This window comes from Lissotriton vulgaris, chromosome 10, assembly GCF_964263255.1.
Source record: "Lissotriton vulgaris chromosome 10, aLisVul1.2, whole genome shotgun sequence".
Lineage (NCBI taxonomy): Eukaryota > Metazoa > Chordata > Amphibia > Caudata > Salamandridae > Lissotriton > Lissotriton vulgaris.
Genome location: NC_141698.1, coordinates 852,073,997 through 852,090,338, shown reverse-complemented (window position 1 = coordinate 852,090,338; position 16,342 = coordinate 852,073,997). Strand labels below are relative to the sequence as shown.

At 48.5% G+C, this 16,342-nt stretch overlaps 1 protein-coding gene across 1 annotated transcript in view; it reads right to left on the bottom strand.

Moving 5' to 3' along the window:
* The window catches only part of CFAP69 (cilia and flagella associated protein 69), a 552,009-nt gene that overhangs the window by 184,148 nt on the left and 351,519 nt on the right, over positions 1–16,342 (bottom strand). Inside the window, exon 15 of the mRNA XM_086941791.1 lies at positions 593–711. Within this exon, the coding sequence (XP_086797917.1) occupies positions 593–711 (119 nt within the window). The remainder of the gene's footprint in view (positions 1–592; positions 712–16,342) is intronic.

Here is a 16,342-nt window from a genome sequence, read left to right as displayed (position 1 = left end):
TCCAGAGTGCCTAGAAAGAAAGACACTTGTCAAACACTATCCAGAGTGCCGATAATGAGGTCACTTGCCAAACACAATCCAGCGTGCCGAGAAGTAGGACACTTACCAAACACTATCCATAGTTTCGAGAATGAGGACACTTGTCAAACACTATCCAGCATGCAGAGAACGAGGACACTTGTCAAACAATTTCCAGAGTGCTGATAATGAGGACACTTGCCAAACACTATCCAGCGTGCCGAGAACGAGGACACTTACCAAACACTATCCATAGTTTCGAGAATGAGGACACTTGCCAAACACTATCCAGCATGCAGAGAACGAGGACACTTGTCAAACAATTTCCAGAGTGCTGATAATGAGGCTACTTACCTAACACTATCCAGAGTGCCCAGAATGAGGACACCCCCCCCAAACACTTTGATAATGAGGACACTTCCCAAACACAAGCCAGAGTGCTGAGAATGAGGACACTTACCAAACACAATCCAGAGTGCTGCAAATGAGGACACTTCCCAAACACTACCCAGTGTGCTGATAATGAAGACACTTACCAAACACAATCCAGAGTGCTGAGAATGAGGACACTTACCAAACACTATCCAGAGTGCTGAGAATGAGTCTATTATGACCGATTCCGCTGTAGAACTTGTTGGGGTCCATCCTCAATAGCAGAAGAAGCAGGTCTACTCCTTCAGTACCAAATAGCTCCTATAGAGGAATACATGTTTTTGCATAACTCATTGTGGGGAGAAATTGCATTTAAAACTTACAGACATAAAACCACTGGTATCAAAACACATAAGTTATACCTTCAAACACTTAGGGCCTCATTGCAAGGTTCTCGGATTTGGGTTGTTCACTCTTTCCACACAATCCTAACACTGGATTTACCGTTAAGATTACTGGCCCACTAAAAGTAGATGACTACTCAAAATGGGGGCTATAACCTACTTGCAAGAAACATTCATCTGACAAGATGTTCAATTCAGCTTTAGAAAATGTGCGTATCATGGCGCACAAGTTCCACAAGAAGGGATTTCGATAGACTGGTGACTAATAAAAAAAGACTTGCTTCACTTTGTCTTTCACTAAAGAGAGGAAGAAGAACAAGGGTTCCTCCTGTACACCAAATACACATTTTCTAAAGAAAATCAAGTGAAGTACTAAATAGAATTTTGTGAGTCAGGGAGAGTACTTTAAACTGATTTTTTGTCCATTTACATAATAATCTCGTTTTTATTTTCTCAGTGGTTGGTAGATCGTAGATAAACCCCTCAATCTGCCCCTGAAACAGAGCTGGATCATGCACGTGCCCAAAGGAGACGGGTGGGGCCTCAGGGCTGGCACGGCAGGTTCCCCGCTCCATTTATATTTTCAAATGAAAGTTAAATTATCTCTGGTGCCTAGAAGGGGGTTACACCTAACCTGTTGGGCAGAATGAATGTAAACATGCCATCTTCCTTCCCAAGGGGCTGAAAGGACCGTTTCATTGTTCCCAGTTGATGGTTCAGCTTGTGCCGGGGAGGGAGAAACGCCCCCCATTCAAAAACACCCTGTTGATTTATTGTTTGATTCCTGCTCTGGGATGGTCTCCTCTAGCAATCCATGGGCAGGAATCCATTGAGGAGAAATAATGCTGAAAAGGTGAGCATCTCCCATTTCCAATGACACCTTATGCTTTGGGGGGGAAGACACCCCGTCCCATTAGCTAAGCTGTTACGTGCGGAGTCTGAGTCGATTGTAATTACTATATCTAAATTTGTATACTCAAGCTGGTGTAAAACAGCAAATATTATGAGTGAAATGTAATGGGATTGGTTGGAATGTCTTGTGATGTGCCCTGAATATACGCGTATACGGCTTACATTGTCTCTTGGTTTATTTAACCCCCTGGTTATTTGTGTTTTCCAGTAGGGGGTGCCACCTTGAATATATATATTACAGGCCACCTTGCTTTTTGGTCTAACACCCTTGCTCACTTTGACTACTTCTAGATGATGTTACTAATTAAGGCTCCCAACGTCTTAAGTACCTCCTGAAGTGCTATGTATTTTATTTTCTGCATTTTATTCAATAGTACTGTGTGTGTGTGCTTTATGGTCCCGTACTATGTACCAAAACTAGTCTTAAGGTGTATTGTGGTTAACGAATCTTTTTTTATGTATTATGTGTTGAACAGCTACATCTTATATCTGATTGGTTTTATGTGTGCTTTCATTGTTTATACCGAAATCAAGCTTATGGATTGATTGTTTTGGGGGCTGTGCTCTTATCAGATCCAATAATGCACTTAAATTACTCTGGTGGCTTCCACTATCACTGCCATTAATGCCAGTGGGCTATGCGTGCTGTGCATAATTGCTGAAAAAATACCAGTAGTCTAGCTTTGAGGGATGGAACAGAATTATGTCCCTGCTGTCTGCTGGCATTATCGTCTCACAACCAAACGACGACTTGTTATAGCAGAGTACCAATTATATTTTATTATTAAAAATGGTGATGCCAAAATGAGATCGCAATAGGAAAATTAGGAGCAGGATTTTATACAGCTGTAATAAATGGCACAGGAAGGCTTGTGAAACCCTGGTAAACCACACAGTTTATATCACAGTTATAAATATAAGAAATACCCAGCTGTAAGAGACATATGCAAATTATGGACACTTACAGCTCAACTTTGTAATGGAGCTCAATAGAGCCCTAGGGGGTGATAATGTCAGCTTGTAGCTTTACAGGGAACTATAGAAGTGCAGGTACTCCCTATTAAGAGTACCTGTTTGCTCCTGAGAAGTGCTGGTATTAACCTATTAAGTGTTTTGCCGCACTGCTGAGGAGTGTCGGTACTCTCCCTTTCAAATTAAAGCGCAGGTACTCTGTACCGGGCAGTACGTGCCCATTTAAAGAACTGCTTGTAGACACAACTATGCTGAATGAGACCATCCTGGATTTAAAGTGTCCTTATTATATTGGGCCCTACATTTTTAATAAATAGCAAATGCTGTTTAGATGAACTTTGCAACTACACCAAGTTATGTAAATATGTATTTTTCTTAAACCACCCGTGTAAAAAAACAAAAGGATACTTAAGTCTGTGCAGCAAACTGCACATTTGAATAAAAAATTGCTGCCATTTACATCAACTTCAACCCACAACTGGACCCGATAGTCCTCTCCAAGCCCCTTCCTATCTTATCCAAAAATCTAAAGCTATTTACATTACCCGTCATCACCTCAGAATAAACCACCACCACCATGAAGTCCATCCACTCAGAAGCTTCATGGGACACCTGCCCCCACCTGCATACTCCAGAGGACTGCAACCCATCAGCACCATGCTCACATTCATTCTGACTGCCTCCACCTCTTCTGTGGCCTTAGAAACATGCAACTGTGCTCCTTTTGATGAATACATCCTCTGCGGGCCCTTCCATGCTTGCCAACTACAGACTAATCTCCCTGCTACTATTCCCGGCCAAGATCTTAAAGAAAAACATCAAAACACACCTCACTGAATACCACAACAACCAGTAAATCCTCAACATCATTCAGTATGGTTTCAGATCCAATCACAGGTGGTAACCGTGGCAACTTATCGTTGCCACAGATGACATTCGCATGACTCAGAACGTAGGAGACATGGATGCTCTCATCCTCCTGGACCTCACCTCAGCATTGGACAGTCTTCCATCCCATTATCATTCAGCCCCTACATGATTGGAATCCAAGCGCAGGCACTTTCATAAATCTGCTCCTTCCTGACTGGAAAGACCCAGTCAGTTAGACAGCAAGCTCATCTATAGAGTTCTGCAAGGATTCTCCATGAGCCCAACCCTCTTTAACTCATGCATGATCCTCTAGCAAGCGTCATTCACTCTCATGACATCAACATCCTCTCCCACACTGAAGACACACAACTTATTCTCTCCCTCACAGGCCCAGTACCAGGATCAAGTTCAATGCCTGCATGAATAAAATCACCAACTTCATGAAGCACAACTGTCTAAAGCTGAACACTGACAAGACCAATATCAAGATCTTTGGTAAGAGCTCCGTGGGACTCCACCTGGTAACCAACAGAGTTAGGATTGGCACCCACGCCCACCACCCAAGCCAAGAAGCTCAGGATTATAATTGACAACAAACTCAATATGAGCACCCAATTCAACACCGTCACCGCCTCATGCTTCCATACTCCAAAAATGGTGAGGAATATTTTCAAATGGCTCCCAAACAGCATCCGGAAAACTGCCACACATGCCCATGTCACAAGCAACCAGGACAACGGCAATGCCCTCTATGCCAGGATCAACAAAAAAGCCAACAGAAGGCTGCAGACCATTCAGAATGTGCCGGCTGGAATCACCATCAACCTCCCACACTGCACTCATATCAAATCACACCTGAAGGAGCTCCAATGGCTCCCCGTAACACAAATGAGCACAATTCAAACTCCTGACCCACACTTTCAAGGCACTACATAACACAGTACCAGTATACCTCAACAATCTCATCTGCTTTCACAACTTTCCACACACCTCCAAAAGTCCGGATTACTACTTGCACACATCCAAGGCATACAGAAAACCAGAGGCGGGTATCAAGCCTTCTCCTACATTGCTTGTAAAGGGTCCTGCTGCTACACAAGGGCATCTTTCTAGGCTCACATCTTCTCAGGGCTAGGATACCCTCCAGAGTAAAAGAGTTCTCTACAAATCTGCATAGCATAACAAACAGCTCAATTAGCATGTTATACCTGGCCTCCTTGGTGTGGTTCCCCTAACCTTTTGCATTAAGACCTCCTGTTTTTGCTGACTTCCCTTTTGTTGGCCTTAGAATTCTGTGCACTTTAGAACTGCTAGCCAGTGCTAAAGGGTCTGTGCTCTTTCCCTACAAGATGGTAGAATTGGCTTAACCCCCCATTGGCACATTTAATGTACTTATAAGTCTGTAGTAAAGTGCACTACAGGTGCCCAGGGCCTGTAAATTAAATGCTACTAGTGCCCCTGAGGCACTGATTGTGCCACCCAAAATCGCCCTGTAAACATGTCTCAGGCCTGCCATTGCATAGCCTGAGTGAGCAGTTTTAAACTGCCATGCCGAGCTGCTTTTAATACATATAAGTCACCCATAGCGTAGACCCTGTACAGCCCAGAGAGGCTGGGTGCAATGCATTTAAAAAGCAGGACCGTGTACTTTTCAGTTTTACATGCCCTGGCAGTGAAAAACTCCTAAATTCATTTTTCTCTACTTCCAGGCCTATCTTTCCTATAGGATAACATTTGGATTGCCTTATAACATTTTATAAGTATAATTCCCAAATGGGAAGATTTAGGTGTATCATGTTTGGTGTCTCTTGAATCTTAATTTAAAATCTTAACTTATGGTGGAGTTTGAATTTTGAATTGCAATTCTGAAAATGCCTCTTTAAGAAAGTTGACACAAGGAAGTGATGGATGGAGCGCTGAAACTTTTCAGACACTCACCCCCAGTCACAGATCTGAGTTGAATCCATCATCGTTCTTTAGCTCACTTCGCCACCCCAGTTCATACACAGCTAAATGCAAGTCAGTCTTGACCCTGTGCCTCATGTAAATTGATACTTGTATAGCGCACTACTCACCCGCAAGGGTCTCAAGGCGCTTGTATGAATACCGCTGTGGAACCCATCCAGGCTTTTCCTGTGAGGCGTCCACTCCTGGGCACCCCCAAGGTGGAGGTCAGGCATCCTTAGCGTTGTGGGGGCCGTTGTGGAGATTAAGCAAGCTATTGCCCAGAGTTGCAGAGTGGGACTCCATGACTGGAATAGGCACCGAGGCGAGAATTATCAGGTCTGTGGAATTTTGAGCCCAAGACCCACCGAGGCGGGAATTGAACCCTGGTCCTGGACCAGACCTCCGCATCAGGGTCGGCCACTCTAACCATTGAGCCACACTTCTCCTCATGGGAACAGTCCAGCCTGAACTACCAAGCCATGTCTTCACTAGACCGGAAACAAGCATCCTGGGACAGGTTTCGGGCTAACACCCCTCATCAGCCAGGCTAGCTTGAATCCAGTGGCAAAGTGAGCAAGGGATACACGACTGGGTATACCCTGCCAAATTAGGGCGAAAAGAGCAAACACAAGGAGATGATGGATGGAGCGCTGAAACATTTCAGACACTCGCCCCAGTCACAAATCTGTGTTGAATCCATCATCGCTCTTTAGCTCACTTCGCCACTCAGGATGCTTGTTTCCTGTTCAGGGAAGACCTGGCTTGGCAGTTCAAGCTGAACTGCTTGTGTTTGCTTTGTTCGCTCCAAGTTGGCAGGGTATGCCCAGACGTGAGTCCCTTGCTCACTTTGCCACTGGATTCAAGCTAGCCTGGCTGATGACGGGTGTTGCCCAGAAACCAGTCCGAGGGTGCTTGTTTCCGTTTCAGGGAAGACCAGGCTTGGCAGTTCGGACTGGACTGTTCCCATGAGGCACAGGGTCAAGACTGACTTGCATATAGCTGGGTCTGAGCTGAGGAAGCGAAGTGAGCTAAAGAATGATGATGGATTCAACTCAGATCTGTGGCTGGGGGTGAGTGTCTGAAAAGTTTCAGCACTCCGTCCATCATCTCCTTGTGTTTACTTTCAGAAAGTTGTCATTTTATTGCCATAGGGCCTCATTATGAGTTTGGCGGTGTGAAAGTGGGACCGCCAAACCCATGTAAAAACTCCCCTGCTAGATTAGGATTTTTCTCCTGTCTGGTGGGTGGTTCTTTGGCGTTCCCAGGTCGGGGCTTATCAAATAGGCACTGCAATGGGAATCTCAATGGCAGTATCTCCACGGCAAGGACTGCTGCAGTCCTTGCCGTGGAAATACTGATGTGAATGCACACGGGGGGCACATGTTGTGCCCCCCTGTGTGTATCCATGTGGTATGAGGCACAAAAAGGCCCGGTAGGGCACCCTTTGTTTCCTCACCACCACACTTTTCAAACTGGGGTGGCGTGGGGAGGACAAGAATGATGGATTAAACCCAGATGTTTGTGACATGGGGTGAATATTTGTATTGTTCAGCATTCCGTTCATCATTTGTTCCTCACACTTTTCATGGTGGTCACAGCGCAATGAAAAGTGTGGCAGTCAGGAAACTTGTAATATGCTTTGCAGGGAAGCAGCGGCCCGCCAAGTATATTGCAGCCTCAATACCCCCGAACCGCCGCCAGGAATCTCTGTTCCCTGGCAGGTGCAGTGATCCTAGGATGGCCCGACCGCCCTGGTCATAATGGGGCAGTTGGAAGACCACCACCACTAAGCCCCTGCAAGTCTGGCAGAGTGTGGAACGCCAGACTCGCAATAAAGTGCATAGCCATTTGGTGTCTGCTGCCTGTCTCAGATCACATGACTGGGTATAGTTAGCAGATGGGCTTTGTGTATTCCACCTAGATAGCACCCCACAATGGGAGCTTAGGTGTGACTTGATGGGCCATCCTGGCAGAATGGGAGGGAGGAGTTAGGCCTCGCCTCATACCTGAATAGGCAGTCCACACACAAAGGGCTGCATAACCCCCTGTAGTGAGTGTGGAGCAAGGGCAGGAAGAGAGGACATCTATGCACTTCAAAGGCATGTCTTTAAATTCTCCCCCACATCAATGACACAACTGATATAATTACTGGACCTCAGACACCATCACGTCAGCACACTTCTGGACCTGTGGACACTCTGCAGGAAGAAAAACTACTGTGCTGGTGAAAGGACTGCCACTCTGCTGCGCTGCTACTCTGCTGGCCTCTTACTTTGCTGTACCGGCCTGCTACTTACTGGCCTCTTGCCTAGGTGAGAAGGACTGGACCTGCAGCTCATGAACCCAAAGTGACTCCAAGGACTAGTCAGCTGGCCTCCTGCTCTGAAGCTTCAGGGACATAATAGGCTTCCAAAATCCTTGCATCAGCACCAAACGCTGCTATCTGTGAGTCTACCAGGCCAAGTGGTTACACCCCAGCATTGGACCCTTAGAAGTAGGCCTACGGTGCTTACCAGCCAAACTGGTGCATTCCCTTTGCTTAGTAGTACATCCTCTAGCCAACCAATGTAACTCCTTGGCTGAGCGGCACATTCTCTGGCAGAAATGACGCATCACCACAGGTGCATGGATTAGATCTGGGGCAGAAGCCCGCTTCATCCCTGCAGCCCTAGAAACCAACCCATCGGTGACGGCACATCTTTGACCCAGGTCCTTGCATCTCTCGTAAATGGCAGCTCGATGATGCCAGCCTCCGCATCGGAGCCTTGCAGTTCTTTGGAACCGACACATTGCCAGCTGCATGTTGCATCCTCGATGCCCGGACATCGCATTGCAAGCCCCGTCAACGGGATCTTCGACATCGATGCAACAGGACCTCGCACCACAGCCTGGTCTCATCTTGGAACTGAAGCTTAGCTTTGACTGTGCGTCGCCTCGGATCCACACAATGCTCTGCAACTAGGATTAAAGTACTTTGTTTAGCTGGCCTTACTGGGTCCTTGTAGCCGGCCTGTACTCAATTGCAGTTCGCCTTAACGTGTGACTTTGTTCCTGTCCGGTGCGACCAGGTATTCCTTGTTGGCGCTTTGTGCTTTTTGGTGCTATTTTAACTTAAAACTCTAAAACACAATCTCTCCTTTTTTACTGACTGGAGTTTTGCCATTGTGTTATGCCTTGTGTCATTTATTAGAAATCACTTGGTATTCAGTATTCAAAGAATCTTTATTCGGTGATTAAAAAACACCATAAAAGCACACACATATATACATAGTAAAAAAGTCATTAAACATTTTCTAGATCCTTTGTACCGAGGGTTAACAAAACATAAAATACAAACAGTGAAACCGTGTATAACACTTAAAAGGGATAAAATTAGAAACATTTCAGTCTTCTCCCCTAGTGAGCCTTAAACGGACCGCTACCTTAATAAAATTCATGATACTACACTGTATTAAGGGTTCCGAAGCTTTCTGTAAAAATACTAGTGCCTCCCTAGCGTGAGCCAATTTGGCTTTTTTTAAGAGGTTTACAAGGAATCTGCGCCTGGGCATTGAGTAAAAGGGGCAGAGTAAGACAAAGTGAAGGGAGTCCTGCGGAGACCTGTTGTCGCAGCCGCAGGGCCCCTTCTGTTCAATTGATGTAGCAAATCCTGCTGGTGTTGCCAACATAAATGGGAGTAGGTTCTGTCTGAAACGGCACATCAAGAACCTATCCTGTGCGTTATACATGAGGTACAAGTATGGCTCCATACCCTCCACACTCTTCACTAGTAAATGGGCCCTCACTGTCTTTTTGCACCCTTCAGCCTCAGCTCTGCATAGGTTTTTCCGCTCTAGAAAAATTTTCCCTTCTTGCAGCTTATTCTGGGCTACGATAGTTGCAGGGTAAGTGAAGAGGTTCCCAAAGCCTAGCTCCTCTAGGGTGTTCTTCACATAATGGAGCCAGGGGATGCGCATACACTTGTCCCTCTCTAAACAATCCGATAAGATTTCTCTACTAAGAGTCGCATCAGGATTGACCCAGATTTTTAACCAGGCTACAATGGGCCTCAGTTTTACCAGGTCTTCTATATATGGCCTCCCTAACTCCCTGTGGGCAATCAATCCAGCAGTATTTTGGGGTGCCCTCAGAATAGATTTCAGATATTTGTTTTCTTCCCGTTGGATTCTGGTGGTATTAACAAAGCCCCATACTTCTGCCCCATAAATTACCTTGGAGCATGATACAGAGCTATACAAGTTCATCACCTGTTCCGGGGACCATCTTCCTAGCCTCCTGCCATAGCTAGCTATTGCCCCATTAGATGCAATCATTTTACCACAACGCTCCTCCACCAGGGAATCAAACTGTAAGGCACCATCAAATGTTACACCAAGATAGGGAAACGTTTTGACCTCTTCTACAATGTGACTCCCTATTGTATATGTGAATTTGGAGGTAGTTTTTTTCCCACCAGGAGCACATAGGATTTACCTAAATTAACAGAGAGGTCCAGGGCACCCATGAACTTAACAAATCCATCAATCAAGATTTGTAAGCTCCTGGGTGTACGTGCAATCAGTACCACGTCATCTGCATAAAGCAGAACAGGAATATGACACGACCCGACCCTTGGGCAATCTGCCTTCAGACCTAACAGAAACTGCTCCAAATTATTAATATAAAGGGAAAACAAAAAAGGAGCGAGAATGCAGCCTTGTCGGACTCCACTCATACAGGGAAAAGAGTTAGTCAGTCCCCCCTCCCTATTGAATCGGACCTTAGCCGTGGTGTCGCTGTGCAATTCCCTCAATATGTTAATTAGGCCACTCTCTATCCCCATACTAGACATCATGCCCCACAATTTCTCCCTATTGACGTGATCAAATGCCGCTGCGAAATCCATGAAACCCATGTAAATGGATTCATCACTAGCCATGGTGTATTTGGCAGTCAGCATATAAAGGTTCAGGCATTGGTCACTAGTGGACCTCCCTGTCCTAAATCCATATTGGGTGTCCGAGAAGATGTTATTTTCATCGGTCCACTCGGACAGTCTGTTAAGAATTGCCCTTCCCAGGAGTTTTGCTGACACGTCGATCAGGGAAATCGGGCGGTAGCACTTGGGGTCGACCCTGTTGCCCTTCTTAAAAATCGGCACAATTACCGCTTTGGACCAAGACGGGGGCAGGCCGCAGGTAATAGCAGTGTTAATGACCCTTGTCATTAGAGGAGCCCAAAGTTCAATGTTACTCAGAAACAGATCTGGGGGAATTCCGTCGGGCCCCGGGGCTTTATTATTTGTCAGGCCCTCAATCCCTGCAGTGATCTCCTTGATGGTGAATTCTACCGATGGAGCCTCAGTTGGAATAGCCGATAACTCTACAGTATTGCCAGGCTCATGGTTATACAGGCTCCTGTAGTGAGTAACCCACTGCTCTGGGAGGATATTAGCCCCTATATCCGGAGTGTCTTTTTCCTGGAAAGTTGGGTTATTAATTATTCTCCAGAAGCCCGCTAGATCCTTTCTTTCCCCTGCTTCTCTTAAATCTGCCCATGCTTCTGCCTGCAAGGCAAATTTCCTCCTCTTAATCTCTTTTTTATAATTTTCTCTGCACACCTTGACTTTATGGGGGACCCTTGGTTTGGATTTAAGGCAGCTTTTCAGCTCCCTCAGAGCTTTGGAGCAGTCTTTGTCGAACGATCGAGGGTTCCCGTGGTTCTTTAGTGGCACGCTAGTCTTTAATAGACCGTCGATCAGATTGGCGATCTGATCGAATGCTTCCAGTAGCCTCAATCCGTGGACTTCTGTGTCTAAACAGTCATTGATGGCCAGTTTGCCGGCGTCCACCAGGTCCTTGTAAAACTTTTCCCCATCAATTTTGGCCCACTTTAGTCTCCTGCCTTGATCTGTTGCCCTCTCAGTGATTGTGCGTTGGACTCTATTACTTGAGCCCACCCTGTACAGCAACTCCAAGACAAGAGGGTTATGGTCACTGAAACCACTCCATTCAATCCCTGCACTAGTTATCTTATTTATCAGAGATCTTGAGACCAGGATATAATCTATGAAGGATGAGCATCCTCTACCCTTAAATGTGGGAGGGAGTGTACCATCCTCCTGCGTCCCCATCATGTTAATAGTGTGTTCAAGGTCATACTTGAGTCGGAGCGTACTAAAAGCTAACCCTGTCGGCGTATGGGAAAAGTGCGGCCCCTTCTCCATGGGGCATTGGGACCAGTCTGTATTTATTTGGACCAGTGCCGGGCACAGATGGCAATTATAGTCTCCCATAACCAACAGCGCGTGTGGCTGCCCCTTTTTTTGGCCCGTTATTTCCTGGCCCAACCTGTGATCCAATTCAGCAGCAAGAGGGGTGTGGGTTCCCGCTGTCTCATTGTTGTAGATATTAACAACAACAAATCTAAGCCCCTTCCCAGAGAACCTAACTGCCTGGATCCTATGGGAGTTCCAGTCGAGGCAAATGCAACTGCCCGGAAGGCCCAGGTCTATATAAATAGATAATCCTCCCATGTCTCTCCCTGATCTTGATTTTTGGGCGGGTACAAAGAAACTCTTATACCCTTGCAAGTGGAAGTTATTCTCCGAAGCCCAGGTCTCCTGCAGACAAATTACATGGAATTTCCTAATATAGTCGAGCCACTCTTTGTTATTACATTTTCCAGCCAGACCAGCTATATTCCATGAAATAATTCTCAGTGCCTCACCCCCCTGCTCCACTCCCCCCTGGTGCCCCCTGTGTAACACACACCCTGGCTTTTCCGTGTCCGGCCCATGTGCCCCTCCTATACATACAATGTCTACAGCCATAGGTTCGTCCAGCACAGGCATCATGCCACAGCTCAGTGGCATTTGCTTTGCCGCAGGACTGTGCTCCTCCGGCTCTTCTTTCAAAACCCCTTTACCCCCTACTCCCCGTGCACCATTACCTATTTGTCAATCTACCCCCTCTAGGCTATCCAGACAATGAAACCGGTTAAATGTATGGAGGGGTGGCTCTGGGCGGCTGAATACTGGCCTGAGGTTAAACTTGTGACGGTCGCCCCTCCGACCAACCCAATCCCAGTTATCATAGGTTCGAGTCGTGCGTACAGGGGCAGGGATGGGGGGAAAGAAGAAAGACACATGGAGGGTTTGGATGGTTGACACCTGCGATCTATTCTTTCCCTGACATATGTGAGAGACAGTTCCAGCGTCCCTGAAGCTCACCAATATGCAATCCCCTATAATGGATTTGCGTGTTCTCCCCACCCAGGGCACCCTTCTAACCATTATGATTTCGTTACTTAAGTGTACTGGTAAGGGTCTATTCAGGTTTAGCCACTTAATAACCCTGCTTTTTAAGGCACAGAAATCCTCAGCTTCACCCACCTCTAGCGGGGGAACACCCGCCATGACGACAGTAAAATCATTTGCCTCTGGTGGTAAATTAGGTCTACGTGGCCTGGGGGGAAGCTTCATTAGTGGTGTTGGTGCGGCACTATCTATGAGCTGTGCTGGAGGAGCAGAGTTTACAGGGGGGGTAGGCCCTGCAGGATTAGATGACTTCTTTGGGGCAGGGTTATTCCTCTGGGATTGTGGTGGGGCAGCCGCAATCGCAACCTGTGACGGGGCTAGATGCGTAACGCTTTTTGGGGGCTGTTTCTGGGCTGTTGGAGTGGCAATGGGCTCAGTGGGCCTTCCTTGAGGGTTGACCGGGATTTTCATGCTGCTTAGTGTAGCCTCAAGAATGGTTAATCTAATTTCCACCTTTTTGATGCTTTCACTAATTGATAACAGTAGTGACCTAAGCAGGAATTCCAAGTTACCTAGCGGGGCGACAGAGAGGGGGGCATTAGCAATGTTATTTGCAGTCTCTTTAATCAAAGCGGGGGCCAGACCGTCCTGTGCAGCAGGTTTAGGATGTGAATCATCCACTGTTGTCACAGTCGGTATGGGGGGTTTAAATGACTTCCCAAACTCAGAATGGGGGGTTTTAGGTTTATTTTTTCCCTGGGCACACCTCGTCTTCCTCCTACGTTTGTTTGGGGGAGGCCCAAATACTCCTTGTACTGCAGCTGGCTTAGGTTTAGCTTTCCTAGGTTTCGGGGCTGGGGGAGGTTGAGAAATTAGATCAATGGTCACCCTACTTGGGCTTATGCAACTCACAGGGGTTAAGCTCGTGGGTGACGCTGAGGGGGTTTTTGTACAATCCCTCAGCAGAATTGGGACATCTTCTATTAGGGTCAACTCTTCGCTAGGCGTGGAGGGATATTCTGCAAGAGGTCTGTTTTTCAGGTTATCTATAGAGCGTCTCCGCTCAGCCCTGAGCCGGTTTAGAGTGCTCTCCTTGTCCACATCCCCCACGGCCCGAGGAAAGTAATTCTCTAAGGTCTTATTTTTAACTCCTCCCTGCCTCGTGGGGGTACTTTCCCTTGCCGGGGACGGCATGGCGTCTTAGGGTGTAATGATAACTATGGGGCACTTTATCAGTGTAATGGACCAGAAGCCTGATGACAAATGACAGAACCAAGAGAGTAGGCCCAGCCCAGCCTACTCCGGCCTATGACGGCCTTGGACGGTCCCGCCCTTGTCCCGGGCTTCTCCCGGCGCGCTCCCGCGAAGCGGCAACCCTAAGGACTGTTATGCGCTATGCAATTCTGTGATAGGCTGATAGGCGGGGGGCGTGGCCAGTGGGGAGAGCAGCCCAGGTGTTACGAGTTGGGCGCGCAGGGACTCCTGGAGACTGGAGTCCCTGCCAGAAAGCTTGCAGCCCCGCCGACACACTTGCCTGCCCCGCCCTTCCCTCAGCAATGTTCACACCACTCGGCAGCAATCCAGGGAGTTTCTCGAGCGCTGCGGGACCCGCGAAGCGGGTCTGGCGAGGCGCTAGGCGGCTCATTGACGAGCAGGACACAGCAATCCACGGTCCTCTATTGGGCAGAGGCAGAGGTTAGTTCCACGCAGTCCAAAAGGGTCCCAGTCAGCAATGGGACGAGTCCGCTTTTACTCCGTTGGCGGGGGGCGTGGCCAGCGGGGAGAGCAGCCCAGGTGTTACGAGTTGGGCGCCCAGGGACTCCTGGACACTGGAGTCCCTGCCAGAAAGCTTGCAGCCCCGCCGACACACTTGCCTGCCCTGCGCTTCCCTCAGCAATGTTCACACCACTCGGCAGCAATCCAGGGAGTTTCTCGAGTGCTGCGGGACCCGCGAAGCGGGTCCGGCGAGGCGCTAGGCAGCTCCTTGACGAGCAGGACACAGCAATCCACGGTCCTCTATTGGGCAGAGGCAGAGGTTAGTTCCACGCAGTCCACAAGGGTCCCAGTCAGCAATGGGACGAGTCCGCTTTTACTCCGTTGGCGGGGGGCGTGGCCAGCGGGGAGAGCAGCCCAGGTGTTACGAGTTGGGCGCGCAGGGACTCCTGGACACTGGAGTCCCTGCCAGAAAGCTCGCAGCCCCGCCGACACAATTGCCTGCCCCGCGCTTCCCTCAGCAATGTTCACACCACTCGGCAGCAATCCAGGGAGTTTCACGAGCGCTGCGGGACCCGCGAAGCGGGTCCGGCGAGGCGCTAGGCGGCTCCTTGACGAGCAGGACACAGCAATCCACGGTCCTCTATTGGGCAGAGACAGAGGTTAGTTCCACGCAGTCCAAAAGGGTCCCAGTCAGCAATGGGACGAGTCCGCTTTTACTCCGTTGGCGGGGGGAGTGGCCAGCGGGGAGAGCAGCCCAGGTGTTACGAGTTGGGCGCGCAGGGACTCCTGGACACTGGAGTCCCTGTCAGAAAGCTCGCAGCCCCGCCGACACACTTGCCTGCCCCGCGCTTCCCTCCGCAATGTTCACACCACTCGGCAGCAATCCAGGGAGTTTCTCGAGCGCTGCGGGACCCGCGAAGCGGGTCCGGCGAGGCGCTAGGCGGCTCCTTGACGAGCAGGACACAGCAATCCACGGTCCTCTATTGGGCAGAGGCAGAGGTTAGTTCCACACAGTCCAAAAGGGTCCCAGTCAGCAATGGGACGAGTCCGCTTTTACTCCGTTGGCGGGGGCGTGGCCAGCGGGGAGAGCAGCCCAGGTGTTACGAGTTGGGCGCGCAGGGACTCCTGGACACTGGAGTCCCTGCCAGAAAGCTCGCAGCCCCGCCGACACACTTGCCTGCCCCGCGCTTCCCTCAGCAATGTTCACACCACTCGGCAGCAATCCAGGGAGTTTCTCGAGCGCTGCGGGACCCGCGAAGCGGGTCCGGCGAGGCGCTAGGCGGCTCCTTGACGAGCAGGACACAGCAATCCACGGTCCTCTATTGGGCAGAGGCAGAGGTTAGTTCCACGCAGTCCAAAAGGGTCCCTTTCACTCTATTTTTGTAAATTTGGTGTGGGATGTCTTTGTGTGGTGTTGTCACTATTTTACTGTTTAAAATGTTGCACAAATACTTTACACATTGCCTCTAAGTTAAGCCTGACTGCTCTGTGCCAAGCTACCAGAGGGTTAATTTGAGGTTTGCTTGTGTCTTACCCTGACTAGGATTGTGGGCGTTGCTCGAACCGGGCTCACACCCCAGTCAAACAGTAACCCAATTTCTAACAGAGCCACTCATAAAATACGGACCAAACCACATAAAGAGCTATTCAGTATCCACAACAAGTGTAAGGAAAACAACAAAGGAGGATAGTGCATTACTCACCGTTTGCCGCAGAAATATGTGAGCAGTGCTCACTTTAGCTTTCCTTAGCCTCCTTCTACAATAGCTCCTTTGCTCACAGGTCTTGTGAGATTTATTTTTCTCTTGGATCCAAATGACCACTTTGATTGGCACAGGCATTTAAACCACACCAAGTCAAACAGGTGCACTTGCTAACAAGGCAGGTCCTCCCA